Consider the following 24,248-nt stretch of genomic DNA (forward strand, 5'->3'; position numbering starts at 1 on the left):
GCGAAAACGATACATAGCACGATATCTCAAAAAGTTATGGAGTGATTCAGATGAAACTTGGTGGACCGGTTGGGTGTGTGACAAGGAAAAATCGATTACATTTTGGTGAAGATCCGAATACGGATCAGGATACGAGAATTATTTAATTTTTAAGTCATTCTTCACCATTGAGTGATGGAGGGCTAAAATGATATGTAACATAATACACTACATGACCAAATGTATGTGGACACCTGAACATCACACATCTCATGCCATAATCATGGGCATTAATATGGAGTTGCCCCCCCCCCCCCCCCCATTGCTGCTATAACAACCTCCACTCTTCTGGGAAGGCTTTCCACTACATGTTGGAACATTGCTGCTGGGATTTGCTTCCATTCAGCCACAAGAGCATTAGTGAGGTTGGGCACTGATGTTGGGCGATTAGGCCTGGCTCGCAGTCGGTGTTCCAATTCATCCCAAAGGTGTTTGATGGGGTTGAGGTCAGGGATCTGTGCAAGCCAGTCAAGTTCTTCCACCCAGATTCGTCCATTGGACTGCAGATGATGAAGCGTGATTCATCACTCCAGAGAATGCGTTTCCACTGCTCCAGAGTCCAATGGCGGCGAGCTTTACACCACTCCAGCCGATGCCTGGCATTGCGCATGGTGATCCTAGGCTTGTGTGTGGCTGCTCAGCCATAGAAACCCATTTCATTAAGTTCCCGACGAACAGTTGTTGTGCTGACGTTGCTTCCAGAGACAGTTTGGAACTTGGGAGTGAGTGTTGCAACCGAGGACAGACGGTTTTTACGTGCTCCGCGCTTCAGCACTCGGCGGTCCCATTTTGTGAGCTTGTGTGGCCCACCACTTTGCGGTTGAGCTGTTGTTGCTCCTAGACGTTTCCACTTCACAATAGCAGCACTTACAGTTGACCGGGGCAGCTCTAGCATGGCAGAAATTTGACGAACTGACTTGTTGGGAAGGTGGCATCCTATGATGGTGCCACGTTGAAAGTCATTGAGCTATTCAGTACGGCCAATTCTCCTGCCAATGTTTGTCTATGGAGATTGCATGGCTGTGTGCTTGATTATAAATACCTGTCAGCAATGGGTATGGGTGTGGCTGAAATAGCCAAATCCATGAATTATAAGGGGTGTCCGCATACCTTTGGTCATGTAGTGTATTTCAAAAAGTTGTGGATGACATACTGGATGACAAAACTTGATGGATGAGTTGGTTAGGGGACAAGAACAAACCGATTCGATTTTGGTTCATGTCGGATCCAGATCCCGTCCTATCAGTGGGATACAAACCGTAAACTGCCTGGCGGACGTATGCTCTCGACCAAGTGCCGTTCTAGTTATGGATCTGAATTTGTTGCATTGTTGTTACAAAGATGGCAATTGGTTCATGGTATTACTGAACACTGAATATTTCATTTACCAGAATAGTGTAGTGTAGTCTTGAGGGGAATGTGACCAGCACTGTATTTTAATAAAATGTGCATTGATATCACATTAAGCCAGGCTCAGCAAAGCATGAAAATTAGCCCCTCCCTGAACTCTATTTGTGAGCCAGCTGGATTTTTAATCGATAATCCTGTAATGATGTGATAATTCGGGTTTAACAGAAGTTTAGGAACTGAATCTTTAATATTCTCTCTACAGTTGAACTTCAACCAAAAACCTTGAGGATGTGAAGCCAGCATCTATACCCTTGATGGCGGACATTGGGTCATTAAATTTTTGGCATACGTAATGATATATACCAGTCAATTTCACTGAGCAAGCAAAAAATGGTAAAATGTAGGGAAAAAGATAGGGAGGTGTTGTGGTGAGGGTGAACATGATAGTTGTGGAAATGGAATTATGTAAGTTGTTTGTGAGTCAAAACTAAGCCCCAATGTGCCCGCCGTGTCTACAGAGTCGCTTTGAGTGGGACTGCTGGGGCTCCGACTGCGCTGCAGACCTCCAGCTACACGGGCGCCTCTCCTTGCCGAGGTATTGGCAATTCACACTTCATCCCACATGCAACAATGTGTTTCATATTCCCATTGATTGGTGTGTTGGCCCAACTTTGGAACAACGTGCCCGACTCGCATATACTTATTTAGAACTTTTCCATCCTTAGCCCGATGCGGGCTGATTAATACAGCCGAGCATCAGGGTAACGTGACTTCTTGTTGTTAATCCTCGTTGTAACGGTCAAATATACCGTGATAACGGGATCTGAGAAAGTACCACGAGCTTTGAAAACGGATTTCACTTGTAGTATCAAGAATGTTGTGTTGGGTATTGTGTGATGTGCCAGTCCCCCAGAGGCTCAGCAACGGGAGTTTGTTGTGGTGGGAATTCCGGGCTCTGTGGCCCTGGATCTGTCTGTTTACAATGCAGGTGATGGAGCCTACAGGCCATATGTTTTAGTGTCCTTCCCACCGACACTCTTCTTCATCAATGTTTGGGAAAAGGTGAGGAGGAAGGTGCATATATATATATATATACTCCCTCTATATAAACGCTGAATCATTGCAGCATTGTACCGCTAGCATCAACATTAGCTGGAATACGCCATTTGTGACACAACAGGCCAATGTTATGACTTCTGAGCAGTAAGCAAGCCTCAACTTCAAAATTATAAAGATTCTCATGTGTTAATTTTAGGAGGACAAGTCGACCAGCTGTCACGTGATTAAGACCGGCCTGCTTGACTGCTCAATCGCCAACCCCTTCCTCAATTCTCACAATGGGGTACAGTTGCGCATCTCACCTGCAGTTATTTCTTTCCCTTCCTTGCTTATTTAATCAAATTGACAAAGGGATATAATAGAACAACTATAAACTTAATTACTATCTCTATGCTGGATGGGTTAACAATACCAACCGTCTCTGCAGTCTCTTTGCATTGTTTTTGTTTGAATGTGCATATGTCTCTCTGCAGAAAGCTGTTGATTACCCCCAGGAAGTCCTAATGGTTGGGCAGCCGTGGGATCACAAATGATTTATGTTGGTTCAGCTTCAGTAAAATATAAAACAAATCAAGACTGTCCCCTCATGGCATCATGGCATCATGGCATCATGAGGATACGAGTTCCCGCGTTAGCGTGCTTACAGGATGGCATCGTAACCCACAGAAACTTCACCGGACTCGGTTAGATGGAAGTTTCTAGTAATTTTTACATCAACCCAGAACCTTCTTATCATGCACATGTAAAGAAGCTTCAGTGAATTTTTCGAATTTATCATATCAAGCAATGCCGACATCTGGTGCTTTTCAACGGTACCATAGTAGGTTAATTACATCAAGAAACTAAAACTGAGAACAGTTGCTCGAATTTCAGAAGAATAAGAAATCAAAGGTAACCATTCAAAAATGCAGACATCCTTTCCAGTTGGGAACCCAGCAGGTAAAAAGTCTGGGGAGTTTTATCTCCTGGCACATCATGGCTTCTTGTACACAGCATATGGAGCCAGTCCACCAAACTGGTAGAGCAGGACAGCTGCTTAACCGCTTTGTGGTGGCAAATGGCTTGGCTAGACACAGTACCGCAAAAAGGTGGCAAGACGGTGGGGTTAGCAGCTGTGGGGAGCGTGGAGTGGGCGGCCGGCAAATTGATGAAGCAGCTGGAATAACACTGTGGTCAAGGCCGGTGCCCGGTGGTTTGCTCCTCGGAGGTTTGATAGATATTCGCTGCGAAGGCCTGTTCCCGTGAGCGAGGAATGTTTGGGAGATTTAAAGGGTTCGTGTTTACAAAGTGTTTGCACTCATTTTACCTACTTGAGGCGGGAGATAAAAATCGCCAACTGTGACGGAATGTTTACCAACAACCGTGATTGTTAAATTAATCGCGAGTGCATTTTCGAACGTCGAGCGCAAACGGAGCTATGTCTCTGTATAACCTAATGGCAAGTGTCCTTGACATCTTTGTACTTTCTACGTGACCTTCTTTTCCCACTTGTAATCAAATCCATCCACATGTGCCTCGTGTATTTAAATCTTCATTGACCTGTGACCTCCTCCACCCAAACTGTCATTTGGTAATCCTCAGCTTACAGGTTTCATCTCCAATAGCGGAGGTGACAGGATCGCTCAGAGGAAGAATAGTTGCCTTTGATCAGTCTTGTCTGGGTTATATTACCGACCGGGCCACAGGCTTTCACCCTGGTGCTTTGCGGCCTTGCGTTGACGAGTATGCCACCCTTTGGAGGTGTTACTCAAGTTGTCCTGTTTTTTGGGCAAAACAAAAAGGAAGATCTAACATTACCTTTAGTGTGTGTCGGTACCACGGCCCAATTTTAAATATCTACTAATATTACCTTTAGTGTGTGTCGGTACCACGGCCCAATTTTAAATATCTATAGGGGGGAATACGTGGCTACATCCACAGAAAAGATGCAACGCACGGATGAATAAAAAAAAAACACCTTTAGAGGCCATTTTTCCCCGCAAGCGGGGGTTGGCCTTTTTCGGGAACCGTGGTTGTTGTTGTTTTTCGGTCCCCTTTTTGAAGCAATGTTTTACGGCCAGATGCCCTTCCTGCCGCCAACCCTTTTTTGCCGCCTTTAACGACAAACAGGGAATTACCAGTGAACTGGTCCTCAATTAGCCGACCTCGGAAGGAATGACAGGCTGAGTCAACCCCCCTGGCGTTAATTCAGCGATCGACCAGGATTCGAACCCAGGATCCTAGGATCCTAAGCCGGCACCCTAGCCGCTAGCCCAACACCAGGCTAGCCGGCACGGATGAATGAAGCCACAAAAGTAAAATAACCCCACGTGGACCAACATCTCGCTGTTAATCCTCAAACAGGAAAGGGGGACGTGGCAGGGAAACATTTGAGGGAAACATTTGAGGGAAACATTTGAAAACTCCTGGCAGGGAAACGTTTGACACGAATGAACGAAACAAAGTTGCTCCACGTCGGGCCATTTCTACAACGAATGGAATAATAATCTGATCAAATGACAAACATGTTGGTGCGATCGGATAGAGTCAACAAAGTGCTTTTGGCCTATGTTTATTTTGATGGATTGTTGTTGTTTGTGAGCCCTGCGTACACCTTCAGGCAGGTATTTGTCCGGGCTTTAATGCTGGAAGTGAGTCCTTCATGCAATTGAAAGCAGCTGCACTCACGTCGTCGATTTTCCGAGGAAATTAGCTTCTCCCGCCCATCAAGCCGAGCTCTCAGTTTCATTAGGGACACGGTTTCCGATGCCACTCACTCTGTTACCCATCCAGAAGGGATCAAAATAATATAAATCCTAGAGCACATCCCTATTGCAGTGCTTGTGGTTACACGGAATGTCTTCCTCTTGGTCACCCCTCAGCAAGACTTCCGGCTGCTGTTTGACACCAGCCGCTTATCCGGTTACCGGAACAGCCTGGGGTTTGAAGTGCAAGCGAGAAGGTGATGAAACACCACAATCACGATCAAGTATTAAATTAATAATAATAATATGAGTAATAATAAATGATGTTACTTTTCTACAGCCACAACATTGAATATAATGAGACTATGAGTGACAACCTCCTTCACCTGTCCACACCTGTATTCTTTTCGGTGGACATGACCATCCAAGGGTGAGTTCTCAGCTTGTCCACTTACTCTATGACTCGTTAGCTTACCACTAAAACATCGCATGCACACACACACACACACACACACACACACACCAAATCCATCTGTTTCCACTCATCCATTGCTTCTTCTTCTTCATACCGAGATGCTTTCCCCCACTTTCTGGTATTTAAACTATTTGCTCACTTCTCTATTCATTCCCCCCAATGCCCTTCCCATTGTGCTTCATTCCCTTCAATCTACCCAATCCTCAGCTCTTCCATCACCACTTGGCCCTGCCCTCACCTCCAGCCACTTCTTTCAGTTTTCCATCATTCTGAACGTTTTTGCATTTATTGTGGCGCAAAAGTTTCCCAATGCAGCTTATTATCCGAGATGAAATGCAAGGTCGAACCTTGGAAATCCCAAATGCAAATTGCACAAACTATTTATCTCTGAGTGCTTGAGAAAGAATAGAATTATTTTGCCGCAGTCCCAACGTTATGGTAGTATTTACAAGAAAACTGTACTGATCACATGTAGGTATTCCCTCACATGGAGAGCCAAATCGTCTGTGTCCAAGAGCATCCATGCCGGCCATTCTCAGCCGCACACTCAGCGCAGGCCTGCACAGTTGAATGCCAGTGCTAGGGATTTTTTTTTATTTTTATTTTTATTTTTTTTGTATACTGAATCGAGGCTTGTGAAAGAGCAAACATTTATTTCACAAACAAATCAACCAGACAAACAAAAGACACAAAAAGAGGGAGCGGAAGACAAGATGGGGAGAGAAGGGGAAGCACACAACCACAACATTTGAGAGCAGGGAGAAGTGTGGGAGGGAGAGGGCTTGGGGGCAGGAGGCGTGGGAAGGGGGGGGGGGGGGGGGGGGAGAGGTATAAAACACAAGGGGACCGAAATTAGCAGGGGTAGAAAAGATCAAGGTTTTGGATGGGGGAGGATAAGAGATGGTGGTGAACATCTGTTTTAAAGACCTGGAGGGTGGAGTGGGATTGAAGAGAGTGAGGGAGTTTATTCCAGAGGCGGGAGAAAAGAGGAATGAAGGGGTGAAGGTGAGCAGAAAGTCTTGATTTTGGCAGTTTAACCATAAGAGGGTTGCAGGCAGATCTTGTGCAACCTGTAGGAATATTTGGGGGACAGAGCCCAGAGAGAGCTGGGGGGGCAAGGCCAGAGAGGAGTCGGTAGAAGACGGAAAGACCACCAACCTGCCTGCGGTGAGTGAGTGAAAGGCCCTTGGAGTTAGCTTCATCGCGGGAGATTCCAATGATTCTGAACGCTTTGGTTTCAACAGCGTGAAGACGAGCTAGGTGTGAGGCAGGAGCACCAGACCAGAGGGGAGAGCAGTATTCCATAGAGCTGCGGATGAAAGCCTTGTATGTGGTGAGGAGCTCAGGTGTGCCAAGGAAGGACTTCACACGACGGAGGATGCCCAGTCGGCGACTGGCTTTGGAGGCCAGATTTGAAATGTGGTTTTCCCAGGAAAGATCATGGCAAATAGTGAGACCCAAAAGCTTGAGTGACAGAACTTCTTGGAGAGGATTATTCAGAAAGTGGATGGGAGGGTTTTCCAGTCGGTCTTTTCGGAGAGACATCGTAAGAGTGTGAGATTTATCAGGATTGAAAGACATGTTCCATTTGTTTGCCCAGTCTGTGATTTTGTCCAGGTCTGCAGAGAGTGAGGAGGCTGCAGACTGCCGATCTGAGGGATGAGGAATGGAGCGACAGAGAGTAGAGTCGTCAGCAAAGAGATAACCGCAAAGGGATAAAATATAACCACAGAAAGGAAGTTATAGCGAATTTTTTACATTTTAAATATATAGTATATATACTGTATATATATATATATTTTTTGTTTATATATTAATTTTTTACATTATATATACTAGGACGTGCCCGTACGTGGGTGCCCGTTCCTTGGTGCGGCCCAGCATCTAGTCGAGACCCAGTCACCCAGGCCGATCACCCATTCCGACCCCAAATTCCTCATCGACGAAAACTAAACAATATATTATATGAATCGCACCGTACATACCTCCTTCTAGATCTTGTTCTTGTCTTGATATACTCACTCAGGCTCACTCTATCCCGACTGAGTCCTCCCAGCTCCTCCAAATGGCGCCCGCTACGCCTCGAATTCACATCGGCCACGCCTACGCAACAACGTGTTCTGTGATTGGCTGGCCTACCCCGCAACCTGTTCTGTGATTAGTTTGGTAAATAAATCGCCATAGCTCGGTAACTACTTCTCCGATTAATATGAAACCTTGAAAAGGCACATCCTCAGGTCCCCAGCAATATACCTGGCAAGTTTCAAGTATATCGGACCCGTGGTTGTCGAGAAACAGCGGTCACAGACAAACACACAGACAAACACACAGACACACACACAGAGATTACTGGAATTATAGATAGATGGCGGCCGAACCACGTGACCGATGACATCATCATTATTTGTTTTCTAAACTAATTTATTCCTAGATTATGCTCAAGAAACTTCATCTTGATCGAATGAAGTTTTGCACCAACCGAATTATGATGTCATAATGGAGGCACCTATGACATCATCATTAACATATTTTATTCCCCATGGAGAGTTCTTTACAATGAGCCATGTCTCAATTTTTTCTATTCAGCACTTTCGGAGATATAGAGGTGCAAATCTTTTCGGTTTTTCCAAGATGGCGGCCCAACCACGTGACCGATGACGTCATCATTTTTTTTTTTTCTCCATCAGTTTATGCCGACTTGGCACTCAGGAAATTGCATCTTGATTGGATGAAGTTTTGTACTTGTCGAATTATCGAATTATGACGTCATAATGGAGGCCTTGGGTCTAGAGAGTTAAAAATTGGGCACTGTCTATTCCAGGGCAAGACAAATATGTGTGTAAAGTATGGCGATTCTATGTGCAATGATGTAGACGTAGTACTGCACACAAACAGACAAACAGACAGACAGACAGACAAACCAACCAACCAACATACTTGCTGGAATCTTTTCCGGCAAGTAAAAAACCAACTAACCAACATACTGGTCGGAATATTTTCCGGCAAGTAACAAGAAGACGTCATTCAGAGTACGATACTTGCAAAATCCGGCCCCCCACCCCCAAAAAAGGTTGCCATTGATCCATCAAATTGTCCATTTCATCAAGATTGAAATTGACGATCTTGATCAAAGCTCAGGTCAATTGGAAGAAAAGTGACTATTTTTCAGATGAAAATGGAGGATTTTAGATGTTTGACCTTTAGTTGACCTTTGACCTTTTAACTTCAAACATTTGGTTTCCCAATTCAGTGAGGCATTATACAAAAGCTGTTAAATTATCAAGTCAATCGGATGAAAATTAACGATTTTTCAGATGAAAATTGATTTTGGAAGTTTGACCTTGAGTTGACCTCTGACCTTTTGGCCTCAAAAATAGTTGGTTTCCCTATTTAGTGACTCGATATGCAAATGTTGTTCAATGTTGAAGTCAATCGGATTAAAAATGGCGATTTTAGAATTTACCTCCAGATGACCTTTCACCTCAAAATCAATAGGCTTCTCAATTGTGACGACCTCTACAACTTGGTGAAGCTTCATGACGATCGGTTTATAATTGTGACCTGTAGGCAAGCGACAAACAAACAGACAGACAGACAAACATACAGACAGACAAACATACGGACAGACAGAATAACAAACGCAATCGACCAATATACTTGAAAAATCTTTGTTTTTGCAAGTAACAAGCTGTAACCAAATATTTTCGGTCACTAATTATATAAACGCACATTGAAAACAACGTTAGTGTTTCATGGATGGTTTGAGTATCTTGTTCATATAACTTTTTGAACGACACTTGTATTTGTTTTGAAAGTGCTTTGATCATCATGAATATCTCATATTCATCATGAACATCTGAAATCAAATTCATATGAATATTTCATCCAAAATTCATTTCACCGATTTGTCTTTGTTAAATGAACAAAAATCACACTGGAATAAAGAACTATTGATATGGGCAACTGAGGCTGAGAACGAGAGTGCCTCCCAAACATAGATATTGTCATGTGTCTACCCTGTAGTGAACACCGCAGGGCGATGGATGACCAAACGAGCTTTAACTCCAAGGCGTTCAGTCAATGGCAGACCTTCTTTATACGTGTGAGGGGAGAAGTGGGGGAAGGGCAACGAGTGCTTACCTGCACGGGTCCACCGGACGTCTTCGAACCTGCGATAATTAATTCCAAGCCAACACAGATTTAGAATGTACAAAAATACTTGCTTTATTGAACAAAATAATAACAAAACAAACCGGTAACAAAATAATGCACAAACAACAACAACAACAACAGGCATTTTAAGGCCATTTTCCCTGCAAGAGCGGGGGTTAGCCTTGCGGTCCCCATGGCAATCTTCTCCATTTTGCCCTATTTTCTGCATCTCCCCTTGTTGACCCCCTTGCCCGCATTTCTTCTTCGGCTAAATTTAGCCAAGTCTTTCTCGGTCTTCCCCGTCCTCTACTTCCTTCTACATTCATTTCCATCACTCTTCTCAACCAGTCACTTTCATCCTCCCTCAACACGTGACCAAACCATCTCAACCTGTTCCTCTTCACAGCATCAATCACAGGCTCTATTCCCATCATCTTTCGCAATTCATCATTTGTCTTCCTCTCTCTCAACGATACTCCACACATCCACCGAACCATTCGCATTTCCACCATTTCCAGCCTTCGTTGCTGCTCTACGTTCATTACCCATGTCTCGCACTTCTCACATATAAATGTGAGATTATAAATCATGTTATAAATCATAACACTTCTCACACATGCAACAAAATAATGCACAATAAAACTAAAATTCCTAAATGGAAGTCTCCCCATAGACTCGTATACAACATATGGGGAAATATAAAAGAACGAAAGTAAAAATGTGTGTGTGTGGGCACTTAGCACTGAGCGGCTCCTGAACCCCGTCGGGAATCGTCCAGGCCCCAAGCGTGTAATCCGGGCGTGGCCCTGGCCCAGGCGGGAAGTAGGCCTCAGCGCGCCCTCGTTCACTCAGCCGTGCTCGTCCTCATCGTCCGCCTCACCAGCACCCACGTCTCCCAGCGCAAGAGCGCGATGAACTGTGGCGGCATGGCACCAATGTTCCAACGCAAGAGCTTATCGACGACCGTTCACCTCTGGCCGGGAGAAAGCCAAGAGCGCTCGTGAACTTCGACCGTTCATTGTGAAATCCCGAAGCAGAGAGATATATAAAATTGTGACCAATCTCAATGAATGTCCCCCACTCAAGAGCGCACCGTATGTGTGACCATTCGCTATGGAGGCCAGCCCAGAGAGAGCGATTGAACCAAAGAGACAAAATGTCGGGAACATGACCGTTCGCCACCAAACCCAGCAAATCAGAGAGAAAAATGTCGGCCCTCCAACTCCTTTGTACTCAAGGCTCTGACGTCATCTAACGATATCTGCGTCCCCACTCATATCAGCTCGTGCCATCTCATTGCTCTTAGTGTCCTGACCAATCACTGCTCTTCAGGGGCGTGGCCTCCCGGACCTGCCTGCTCTTGTGACCACCCGTCAGTGGTATCATCGGTGATTGAATGTCCTGTTTCCGGTTAGCTTTTGTTTAGTGTTATAAATGCGTGATTTCTTGCTATGTGTGTGTGTGCTGCATTGTCATAAGGAACAGAGGAAAAATAACCTAGGCCATTACATACAGGGGATTAATTACCCATAATCCCTAACTAATTAACATAAACCCACCCCTCATGATGGAGATGAAGATGCGCTTACATGACATCCGGTCTAAACGAATTTACTACTTATGATACATGGGGTTTCTTCTTCTTCATGACACTCAGAGCACACTACCTATACAATTCTACCTGGCGTAAGGTAATGCATTGCCTACACCCCACAAACATAACAATATTATAAATATTTGTGCTATACTATGGGTTTCTGGACATTTATCTTCTCATTTCTACCCACACAGAACTGCTGATCCTCCATCATTCTCCTATGGAGATGAAAATGTTGAGAATGGTCCAGAAGAACACCCTGACTTTGATTGTCCCATCCAGACAGTGCATTTCATTTTCAAGGTGTGGCATTGTGGCCTGGCTAGATTGGGATAAGGATTTATTGTGATGAACACCGCAAAGGCCCCATTCTGAGACGTGGATGCGTCGATATTGATTTGCTCTAAATTACCTAGTAAATGAAGCCACTCAGAATCAGGATAAGGATATTGTGCAAAACGATAGCCTACGCTCTTCTTAAGACAGATTTGCAGGTTCAACCTGCCTATAAGAAGGCAAACCGAGGCCCTGTTCAGCCACAGATTTTGTGGGATACACTATTCTGGAATAATTTACATTTGTCTCGATTTTGTAGCACTGATAGTAGGCCAATGAAGGAGCTGTACATGCATCACAACTAGAATAAGGACATTAGGAGCATCAGTATACTTTTATATGAATCACAAGGACATAAAGATACAATTGATGACAGTATATGGATTTACAAATGGATGAAATCAACAGTACGCTGATTAAGGTATGCTAACCACTGTGGGAAGCAAGAAGAAGCTGACGTTTCACGTGTTAACCCTTCATCGGAGTAAAAAGAGTACCCTTTGTTTCTCCCTCTTTTTCGCCGATGAAGGTTAACACCCGAAACGTTACCTTCTAGATACACATGGCGGTTAGCATACCTCAATCAGCATCCTGTTGATTCCATCCATCATTCTACCTGTCCACTGATGTAGATCGACACTATCACTTCACCAGCAAATGTCTACATTCTATGTGGGATTTAAGCTTGGGGATACCAGCATCATGATGCAAGTACTTAGGTGGGAATGTCCAACAGATTGAATTGTTATTGGTTCACGAGTTATCAAGTGACCACTATATTCGTCATGTGTGTGCGTCTGTCTGTGTGTGTGTCTGTCTGTCCGCAGCATAACTACCCGATGATATCATCCGATCTTGATGAAACTTGGGTGGCAGGTTGATATCATGATCTAGTTGTGTCCTGCCTAGAGTGGGCGTATTGCGCCCATTGTGGACGGAGCCACACCTGAAAAAGATGTCTTTTTAGGGGGTAATCGATTTCAAGCTACATCTTCTCCGAGGGGTTTGGTGGAATCTGACAGGGGTTTAGATATTTGGTTAGGCCAATGTCATGTGTCTAGCCCCACGGAGCTCGATTTTTCATTTTCGCCCCAAGGTCAAGGTCACAAGGTCACGCAATTTAGAAAAGTCGATTTTTGATGGTTTTATTACATTGTTCGCTTCTTTGATAGGGTGAAATATCGTACATGATCTTATATTATCACATACATCATGAAATACAAGTTTTCCAACAAATTTCAGAATCCTCAACCTTTGACCTTTGAAGGTCACAAAGGTCAAATTTTCAAAGTTGTTGGAATCGAACCGAATTTTCGGTATTGTGTAGCTAACTAGTCTCATAACAGATTATACATTTCTATTTATATATTTTCAATGTCGCTTTTGACCTTTGTCATTGAATACCGCTCGCTCGTGAACCATCGTCGTCTCCTGACTTGTCAATTGTTTAAAATGCCTCCAGGGTGTGACTGACTTGTTAACTATGGTGCAGCAGTATCTCTGGGGAAAAAAATAAAAAACCCTGAAAAGGAGAACGATTGAAAAATTAAGGTGGAGGTGCTTCATCTTTGGCGAGAAAAGTGCTAAGCAAAGGATTTTATTTTCTGGGCTAGAGGTTGGATTTGCCAATTTGCAACTATGTGGTTTTGGGATTATCACAGAATCCAGAGGACATGTCTTCCATTTTATATCATTTATGCCATGATCCAAGGTTCGTTCTTTTTTTTCCCTCTTATTTTAAATATAAGCCTCTGAACTCACTACTCTGTTATTTCATTCCTGCTCAGGTGATCAATCTCGGTAAAAGTTTGGCTCCCAGGTCTCGACTAGAGTTGCAGCTGCCGTATCGACTCAGGTCTGACGGGCCCAATGCCCTGTCAGTTGGGCAAGCAGAGGTATTGTATACATATACATAGACCGAAGACATGGATTTATTCGTATCTGTAAGCGTGTTCTGCCCAATGCATGAAAATGGCACCACTGGAAAAGTATTTTGTGTTCACAATTCACAACTCTTAGTGGTATTGTGTGGGTTTTGGGTGACCCTGAATCAGTTCCTTGAGGAAAGTCCATTGGGAATTCCATATCATTTTTGGCCCCATCTCAAAATGGTGACAAATCACTTCAAAAACAAGAACGGCACTCGGTAGAGCGCATACCTTCAGCCTGCTGAACAGTTTACGTTTTGTATACCACTGATAGGCCGGATCTGGATTGTGATCTGAACCAAAATCGAATCGGCTTGTTCTCGTCACCGAAGCAACTCATACACCAAGCTTTGTCATTGCTTGCCCTCAATTTTTTAGATATCATGTTATATATCGTTTTTGGCCCTATCCCTCAATGGTGAAGAATCACTTAAAAAATTCTCATATCCGATCCGGATTGGGATCTTCAACAAAATCAAAACAATTAGTTCTTATCACACCCACAACCTATCCACCAAGTTTTGTCCAAATCCATCCACAATGTTTTGAGATATCCTGATCACAATCAAACATACAAACAGACAGACAGACAGACAAGCAGACAGACGGGTGAAAACATAACCTTTTTCCACCTTCGTTGGTGGAGGTAAAAATTTAAAATAAAAAAAACCGGATCCGAATTCTGATATTCACCAAATTCAAATAGATTCGTCCTTGTCACACCCCCAACCTGTCCCCCGAGTTTCGTCCGAATCCACCCATAACCTTTTAAAATAACCTGCTCACAGTGAAACAGAAAGACAAACAGACATGGGTGAAAACATGACCTCTGTCCACCTTTGGTGGCGAAGGTAATAAGAGGAAACACCACAGGTTGTGAGATCTGGAGCATTCAGAATGTAAGAAGAGGAAAAGCCTGCAGGGAGAGATAGAGTGCAGAGATCTGAAGGCAGAGTTGAGTATGTTGAGACGGAGTGTTTTGAGGAGAGAAAATACGAGACTTTCTGTTTGCTATCGAGTGCTGGAGAGCCTGCCGACACTCCTCGTCAGCCTGCCCACGCCTGTCGTTGATGTTCTGGCAGCGAAGCCATCCCCTCCATTATTTATTATCTGCCCCACTTGTCTTTCTTTTCTAACGTGTAAGTCCTGCGTTTTCTATCCCGACCCATCCTACGTTTTCCCCAGGCTTTGGCATTAGTAAGTCAAGATACATGTTCATGGTTTCTCTTGTCGGGGCTCTATACAGTATTTGTGCCGCTTGTTTAAAAATTTATTCATATTGCTGTGCCATGTTGTTTTATTGTCACCATTGACTTATTATTAAACTATTTACAATATTTGTAGTGGATTTCCCTTCCCGCCATCAGGCTCGTATGTACAGCAGGTGGCCATTGGAAATCGCAGGGTTCCGTTACTTGCTCGAGGCTTTCAATTTGGCCAATCAACGGTCGGTATATCTGGGGCTATGGCCCTTGTCTACAGGGCTAGTGTCAGAGGGTGCACACACCCTGTGCACGTGGCAAAATAATATCTTAGTATAATTCACCAAATGTCCGTCCGTCTGGCTGTCTGTCTGTCTGTCTGTTCGAAGGTACCGTAAAAACCGCTGAACCGATCGTAAAGATATTTTGGGTGGATAATCCTGGGATCCCCAGGAGTAAAATAGGGTATTTAGTTTTCCCAATTTCAGCTTTAGTCTCCAGCATTCTCAGGTTTGTACTCCCGCATAACATTCGCTTTTCGCATAACGTTCATTGTGACGATGTTTTCATTGTGACGATGTTATTTTCCCGGGTGCCGCACCAACGGCTGCACCGATCGCTGCATAGCTGCACTGATCGAAATCAGTGACCTCGGACAAAGACCTTTTATAAGGACACGGGTTGAATCCCTGCTTGAGAGAATTCTAACCCATTTCAACTGAAGGAAACACGTATCGGGAGTACATACGACATAGCGATTGTGAACACGATTATCGATCACGATTCACGATCACGATCATCACAATCATAGTGTATCGATCACTGTGAGACATTTGGTGAATTATAGTAAGATACTGTTTAGATTTTGATGATTTGCGTGTGATATGATTTAACGGATGTTTATATGAATCGTTTAAAATAAAAAAGCCTTCAATTTCTGATATTTTACCTTTTCATTTGGGCCTCCCAATTGAAGCCCCGCCTTTAGGGCGGGTACCGTTGCTAGTTGATATAATTTAGTTTTTATAAAGATGACATTCGACGTTAATATGTATAAACATCTCTTAATTGGCAGATTGTCATACAGCAGTGTGCGAGTGAGAGCATTCAGGAATTTCAGGGTACCTTCTGTAAGGAACAAGAATCCAAAAGTACTTTCTTAATTATCCACTTCTACTTATTCTCACCAATCTTTTCCAACTCGGATCCTGCCAGGTGGAGGGAGGGCGTGGTCGGTGCAGGCTTCCCAACGTCAGTGCAGAGTGTCCGGTGGACACCAGAAGTGCCAGCACCATACATCAACTCTTCACGCTCATCTCCAAGTCTGGCCGCAGCATCCTGGTATTATTGCACTTTACCGCTCATAATTGCCAGTGAAACCAATTACGGCATAACGCTCTTTTTTCTTAACCTCTGTCCAAGGCTGGTGTAGATGTAAACTTCTGGAATTGCACTTTCACCTTCATCGAGATGTTTGTGGTATCGTTTTTTTCAAATTCATCGCACTTTTCCACTCTTTGTGGTAATCATCTCAAACAAGATAAACTTTTATTTATTAGTCCCTTACCTGGAGGTGACTATGGGTTTGCTCTCCGTCTGTCCGTCCTGTGGTTTTCTGCACTTTTTTCTCATACCCTTTAACATATTCAACTGAAACTTGGTACATGGTTTTATTATGATAAGTTACAGAACACGTTTGAGATTTGTGGCGTTTCATCAATTTTTCACAGTTATGGCCTTTTTGGACTTAGAAAATGTCACCTATTATGCATGGGTCAGTTTTCCAGATTTTTCCCCCTCACCCTTTAACATATGGAATTGAACCTTGGCTGGGGACATGTATTGCATCCCAGGATCCTGGGTTCGAATCCCGGTCGATCGCTGAATTAACGCCAGGGGGGTTGACTCAGCCTGTCATCCTTCCGAGGTCGGCAAATTGAGTACCAGCTTGCTGGGATGAATGATCCCGGTGTGTACCCCGATTAAGAATAGGTACACCGTATCCCTGCGCATCGTAAGAGGAGGCGACTAAGGGTTGGCGTCAGGAAGGGCATCCGGCCATAAAAACATTGCCTGAAACAGGGAACCATGAAGATTGTCACGGGGCCTGCAAGGCTAACCCCCGCTCTAGCGGGGAAAAATGGCCTTAAAACGATCATTCATTCATTCATATTCATGCTTTAGACCTCTCATTCATTCCTTCAAATTGATTTTCTCCACCTTTCCCATCTTTCCTCTTTTTTGGAACACTTTCCATGGCTCATAGAAATGTAAACAGGAAGCACTTGCAGCAAGACACACATTTAAAAAAAATCCCTGATGCCTCATGCCATTCACTCCACTCCACTTATATCTCCATCACTCCCTATTACCTTCCTTCTCCTCCTCAAGCTTTCCTGGGTTGCATAAAAGGTGATTCTAAAATTCAAAGTTTCTCACACCTACCATCTTCCACAGGAATGTGGACCTGGCAGTGACCCCTGCCTATTGTTACACTGTGATCTAGAATCAATCGGACCTCAAGAGGCTCTAGAAGTTTCTGTGGAGGCCCTTGTCAGCATCAACACTCTTCACCAGGCAACAACCAGCATTTACTTATTATTATTTTTAATTATGATGCAGGCAATCTATTTGGCTGGATCAAAAAGAGTCACTATGCCTTGCAAGTAAAGTACCACGATATTGTTATTGTCAGTGTCTATAAGACATTTTATTGACCATTTTAGTTTATAGATGCCTAGTTTTTCCTGAATGTTGACTATGTCCTCCTTTCCATTTCTGATAGGATTCAGCTTCAGTGCTACAGTTTTCCTTCAGTGCTTCCGTGCATGTGGATCGAGATCTGGGCATTATTGAAACACCTCATGGAGAAACAGAACACATTCAGGTTGGTTGTTTCGATGTCCGATTATGCTGGTGTCTCTCCTTCGAAATCATCTTTGTTCTTCAATACCTAACTGTCTCTATATATTTATTTAGCCTACTGATCATCTGATATTGTCCCCTCTTGTATGCAGGTGATGGTTGAAGCTCTTTATGTGATGAGACCAAGAGGCCTGGTTGTCTTGTGGATAATTCTTTTGAGTCTCTTCATTGGTGGCATACTTTTTCTGCTTGTTGTTGCCCTTCTATACAAGGTTGGTTTGCATTCCATCATAAACCTCAGTCATTCATCCATAACTGTCAATTCTGTGTTTGCTTACAAATTTTGTATCCCCAACACCTCCCTCTCTATACCCACCCAACCCAGTCACACCCAACTACTCCTGGTCTCTGTATCCTTTGCACAACTCATGTGTCCTAAATACCTGCTGCTGCTCTTGCACATCCTCTTTCTGCTCCTTTCACCCTATTATTTACCCCCGGTCATCTTCCATCTGCTCGGAAGTCAGCCAACATCACTGCATTGAATTAACAAGGTGCAAAGACCAACCTCCTTAACAAAGAACTTATCGGCTTACTTCCAATCATCATCAAGATCATGGAAACCATCATTGCAGTTGATATGAAATCATTCCTTTTCTCCAACAGACTAATGCCTGACCATTAGTTCGGATTCAGACCACATCACTCGACCTTGAATATGCTGCTTTTGCTCTCTCAACAATGGATGGAGGCCCTCAATGTCAGATATGTGATCAGGGCCAGTCTCTATAAACATATCTTGAGCATTCAATACAGTCTGGCACCTAACCTTGCTCTCCAAACTCTCTGCCTATGGCATCCAAGGCCAACTCTACACTTGGCTTACTGACTTCCTCGATTCTTGTAGCCAACATGTGGTTCTCAACAGAATCCTTTCATCTCTTCTCTCTCTCTCAAGGCTGGAGTGGCCCAAAGCAGTTTTCTGGACCCAAGACCTATTCCTAAGCTTCATCAATGGTCTCTCTGACCATCTGCAAATCCTCTTTATCTATTTGCTGATGACGCCACCCTCTACCGTGACATCCCCCATCCTTCTGAAAGGCAGGCAGCAGCCTCTTCCCTCTCAGCAGACCGTGATAGCATCACGAGCTGGTTAAACACTTGGAATATGTCTTTCAATCGTGAGAAATCCCACATACTCGCTGTCTCTCTCGATCCGAAAGGAACATATGGCAAACCTTCCCATCCAAATTTCTTAACAATCCTCTTGAAGAAGTGCAGTCACTCAAAATTTTGGGCCTCACAATAAGCCATTATCGTTCTTGGTCAAACCACACCTCGAAGTTGACCTCTAAAGCCAGTCGCCTACTAGGTATCCTCCAACGTGCAAAGTCCTTCCTTGGCATACTTGAATTGTTATCAACCTACAAGGCTTGAATCTATCTGCAGCATGATGAAGTACTGCTCCCCTGTCTTGGACCTAGCTCAGTGTGACATCATGGAAACCAAGGTCTTCAAGATCATTAGAATCCCTTGTGATGAAGCTGAGTCTATTGGCGTATCATTTTCACATCTCAGACAGGTCGGTGGTGTCTCTGTCTTCTACCGCCTCCGTTCTGGTCTTGCATCATCTACTCTTTCCATGCTCTGTCACCCAGCCCAGCTTTCTGCAGGACGATAATAGAACAACATAGATTGTTCATTCTCAGATCTAATTTAATCGATATACACCAACAGCACTTTGCACTTGAAGCGTCTTTCTATTGTTCAGTTAGATTTCGACAAAGTTGTTTAGTTTACACCTGATTATACAGTCACGTGAAAAAGTAAGTCCACCCCATGTAAAGTTTTGACTTTTTCAACATATTTCAACATACAGCTATTTGATCTTCATTTCAACAATATTGATAGATAAAGGTGATATAATATAACAAATATCATGAAACATTTACATTTTGTAGTCTATTGTATAATTTAAATAAACATAAATGCAAATTTCGCATGTGGAAAAAGTAAGTACACCCCTACATTTATCACTACTTCAAATACCTAAAATTAGAATCAGGTGCACCAGCTCAGGTGCAAATGATTAGAACATCGTTAGAGAGGATCTTGGAGGAACCTGTCTTATTTAAACCTCAGACATTTAGTTTGGTTTGCCCTTTGTTGTTGAAGTGTGCGGCGTCACCATGCCTAGATCAAAAGAGCTCTCTGAGGCCTTCAGAAAGAAGGTAAAAGATGCCTACGAGTCTGGGAAGGGATTTAAAAAGATCTCCAAACAATTTGAAATAAATCATTCGACTGTCCGGAAGATCATCTACAAGTGGAGAAGATTCCAAACAACTGCCAACTTGTTCAGGCCAGGCCGTCCCAGCAAGTTCAGCCCGAGAGCAGACCACAAGATGCTGAAAGAAGTCTCTAAGAACCCCAGAATGTCATCACGGGACCTAAAGGTAGCTCTTGCTACTGTTGATGTCAAAGTGCATGAGTCTACCATAAGAAAGAGTCTGCACAAATTTGATCTACGTGGGAGGTGTGCCAAGAGGAAACCTTTGCTGTCCAGAAAGAACATCAGGGCAAGACTAAAGTTTGCCAATGAACACCAAGGCAAAGACCAGCATTTCTGGAACAATGTGCTCTGGACAGATGAGTCAAAGGTAGAGCTATTTGGCCACAGTACCAGAAGACATGTTTGGCATAAACCAAAGACAGCATTTGACCACAAGAACCTGATACCAACTGAAAAGCATGGTGGTGGAAATATTATGGTTTGGCGCAGCTTTGCTGCATCAGGGCCTGGGCAGCTCACCATCATAGAATCCACTATGAATTCTTCATTGTACCAGAGGGTGCTTGAGGATAATGTGAGGCCATCTGTCGGAGAGTTTAACCTCAACCGTAGCTGGACCTTGCAACATGACAATGACCCTAAACATACCAGTAAATCCACCAAGGAATGGCTGAAAAGAAAGAAATGGAGGGTTCCGGAATGGCCAAGTCAAAGGCCGGATCTAATTCCCATCAAGATGTTGTGGGGGGATTTGAAACGAGCTGTGCATGCAAGAAACCCCTCAAAAAATCGCACAGCTGAAAGAATTCTGCATGGTGGAGTGGGCAAAAATTTCTCCCAGTCGATGTCAGAGACTGGTAGACAGTTATAAGAAACACCTTCTTGAGGTTGTTTCTGCCAAAGGGGGCAATACCACCTATTAGAGCCAAGGGTGTACTTACTTTTTCCACATGCGAAATTTGCATTTATGTTTATTTAAATTATACAATGGACTACAAAATGTAAATGTTTCATGATATTTGTTATATTATATCACCTTTATCTTTCAATATTGTTGAAATGAAGAACAAATAGCTGTATGTTGAAATATGTTGAAAAAGTCAAAACTTTACATGGGGTGTACTTACTTTTTCACATGACTGTATGTTCATTTGAACGAAAAGGCGATCTTTCTACCTTGAATGAATGTGGATTTTCTCAAATTAGCTGTACCCGTTCCTCAGGGTGTGATTGTCCTAATCCAGATATACTATCATATATATATCATTAATTCGAAGGATTTTGAGCTTTCTTTGGCTGGGGTTGGGGGAGGGGGGGCAGGCCTCCTATCCCTGCCGCTCAGGTGCTGTAGGGTAAAAATATAATCTATATATAAAGCTGATGAGGCTCTGCATTAAACCTCTATCTTGTTGCATTTGTAATCACTGCATCCATCATGTACAAAGCATCTTTCACAATTACCATTCATTTTGTGCACCTGGAATACTTTATGACTCATGTGTTAAAGGTTAGAGTTTTGCCTCCCCCTCTTATGGTTAAACTGCCAAAATCAAGACCCTCTGCTCACCTTCACTCCTTCATTCCCCTTTTCTCCCACCTCTGGAACAAACTCCCTCACTCTCTTCAATCCCACTCCTCCCTCCAGGTCTTTAAAACAGCTGTTCACCACCATCTCTTATCTTCCCCCTTCCAAAACCTTGATCTTTTCTACCCCCGCTATTTCACCCCAGATCCACTTTTTTGAAATACCAACTTCTTTCCTGGAAGTCCTTGCAGTGTCCTTATGTTTTATCCTTCCCCCCCCCCCCCCATCCTCCTTCCCACGCCTCCTCCCCCCAAGCCCTCTCCTTCCCACAGTTCTCTCGATGTCCCGGCTCTCAAATATTGTGTTTGTGTCCTTCCCCCTCTCTCCCCATCTTGTCTACCGCTCCCCTTATTCAATGTTTTATGTGTCTGTTTGATTTTTTTTGTGTGATTAATGTTAGCTCTTTCACGAGCCTCGATCCTGTATACAAAAAAAAAGAAAAAAAAAGCTCATGTTGGGATCACAGTTGGGTTAGCAAAGCTGTCTTTTGAACAAATTATCCTGCTTGACCTTCAACCCCCAGATGGGCTTCTTCAAGCGGAAATTAAAGAGGGAGATGCAAGCGATACACCGGCGGAGGACCAGCTGGGAATGGCAGAAGATCCAATGAAGAAGAGAGGGCAATATGAATCAGATTCTGAAGGAAGATCTGAGCTTCCTTTTTCTTGCCTCCGCCACTCCCTTCACTTAACCCACAAGCCGCCATTGACACGCCGATCATCTTCTTGTACCGCATTCCCATCACGTGCACGTATTTTTTCAGGATACAGGCTCAGGCAGAAGTCATGTGACGTGGATTCGACTCTGGATGACGAATACCCGAAGGATGAGCAGGTGCGACCTAGAAAGGCTAATAAAGCGACAACAAAAAACTGCAAACGATGAACAATATTTATCAATGGAAATGAAAAGCAAATGTATTTTTGGGTTAAAGAAAAAGAATGCAATTTTGTTATACAGAAGACGAGGAAGGAAGTAGAGGAGGGGTTGGGTGGTTAAGAGAGAAGGGCAGAACAAAGGGAAAGTGAGCATGGATGCAAACAATGAACATATGTCCACTGTACACCTTCCTGGATTGGCTTGGCGGATGTACGGATGATCTACACATGTCGACGGTTTCTGGGGAGTCTGGCAATGGACCAGTCAGAGCCAGTTAAATTATTTCATCAATTTCCCAAGCGTCCTTTCACCTTTGACCGGGTACCTCTGCTCTATCCTTCTCTGCGCTGGATCCAATGAAGTGGTCACACATGGAAGGCACACACCAGGGGTCTTGAGTCTCCTTTGGCTTTTCGACCTCTCACCGACAATCCAAGCCCTCAACACATCCCAACAGTGCCTTTTGGAGATTGCATCGAGATTATAACTTGCTCAAACCGAACTGAAGCTAGAAACAACACATTGTGTGATTGTTATCAACAACGGTAAACTTGCATGTTGTTGATAACAGAGGGATCCCTTGCGAAATGCAACTTCGCGTTGTATTTTATATTTTTCCTCATCTGGATCTGCCAAGTTGTTTATCTTCATTGTGGTTTTGCACCTGCGGTTTCAAACTCGGGAAAAACATTCCTACCTCCCTCCCTTCGCAATCCCCCATGTCCCGGTACAGACCTAGTGCCAGAGAACCAGAAATGTGTTGGACCGGCACACCGACTCTCTGCGTGTTGCTTGTTGTGTCACGGGTTTAAACACTGTTTTGTGTCTTTACGTGAATGTTTGTCCATGAATTGTGAAAAGTCATTTGTATATATTGCTCAATCAAGTGTTTTGTTCGAAGAAAAAGTGATTCCCTTAACTTGACGAGTCTCTATTCTATTTCTTGATGCTTGCGGGTTGTCCGAAGGAAGCACTCACAACATCCATCAAAACCTTTCCCAGTAATTGGTTCACTGAGTAATTACAGTACTCCTCACGATGTGCTTGAGGTCCCCAGACCCGCCGTACAATTGCAAATGCTTATCGATTATAACTATTATATACAGCGTAAAGTCTCACGTCATGTCCATGCCTGTGGAAATGACCATAAGGGCCCACCCCCATTATATGAGCAATAACCAAATAATATGAGCATTATTCGAACCACCTATGCCTCTGGTAATGATTATCCAAATGGCACACTTCTAGTACTACTAATCCGCATGCCCAGCTAAAGGCGTGGGATTGACCCTTTTGCCCTTCGTTCCCTTGGGACACAGGGGGAATGCGAGGGATAGCCTTCCAAAACCCCTTCCAAAACATGACTTCCATGAAGTATGATGCACGACCTTGTTTGGGTATGACTTCCAAAACATTTTACCTGAGATATCCCCAACCATCCCATGATGATGTAATCATACAACCTTCATATCAACATAAGCGTGTTATATTTTATTTATTTATTTATTCATAATTCTCAAAAAAACAAAAAAACAATTTGGGTTACAAAAATGGAAAACAAAGTCCTGGGGCACTTCTTTTGCCTTTCATAGCCACACCCAGGTGATATAAATCATAATCATATAGTCTTCATAATGACGTAACCATATGGTCATTTGAAATAAGTCAGCTCTTTTTACAGATATAAAAAGGAAACGAAGCTTACTTCATCATAAAACATCTTAAACATTCCCCCAAATATCTAAACATAAAACCATGTAATAAATGTGCAACTTTCTTTACTTTAAATAATTACAAAAATGGCTAC

The 24,248-nt window shown here is 43.5% G+C and overlaps 1 protein-coding gene across 2 annotated transcripts in view; it reads left to right on the forward strand.

Moving 5' to 3' along the window:
• LOC137437995 (integrin alpha-9) overlaps positions 1–23,360 on the forward strand; it is an 89,175-nt gene extending 65,815 nt beyond the window's left edge. For both annotated transcript variants that reach the window (XM_068132834.2, XM_068132835.2), the window contains 12 exons: positions 1,908–1,984; positions 2,295–2,451; positions 2,645–2,731; positions 5,310–5,389; positions 5,473–5,562; positions 11,551–11,659; positions 13,480–13,587; positions 16,038–16,163; positions 17,280–17,399; positions 17,608–17,709; positions 17,840–17,959; positions 22,086–23,360. In XM_068132834.2, coding sequence (XP_067988935.2) covers positions 1,908–1,984; positions 2,295–2,451; positions 2,645–2,731; positions 5,310–5,389; positions 5,473–5,562; positions 11,551–11,659; positions 13,480–13,587; positions 16,038–16,163; positions 17,280–17,399; positions 17,608–17,709; positions 17,840–17,959; positions 22,086–22,172 — 1,263 coding nt within the window. In that variant the 3' untranslated portion in view covers positions 22,173–23,360. The remainder of the gene's footprint in view (positions 1–1,907; positions 1,985–2,294; positions 2,452–2,644; positions 2,732–5,309; positions 5,390–5,472; positions 5,563–11,550; positions 11,660–13,479; positions 13,588–16,037; positions 16,164–17,279; positions 17,400–17,607; positions 17,710–17,839; positions 17,960–22,085) is intronic.
• The last annotated feature ends 888 nt before the right edge of the window (positions 23,361–24,248 follow it).

Source organism: Myxine glutinosa, chromosome 12, assembly GCF_964187855.1.
Source record: "Myxine glutinosa chromosome 12, kmMyxGlut1.1, whole genome shotgun sequence".
NCBI lineage: Eukaryota > Metazoa > Chordata > Myxini > Myxiniformes > Myxinidae > Myxine > Myxine glutinosa.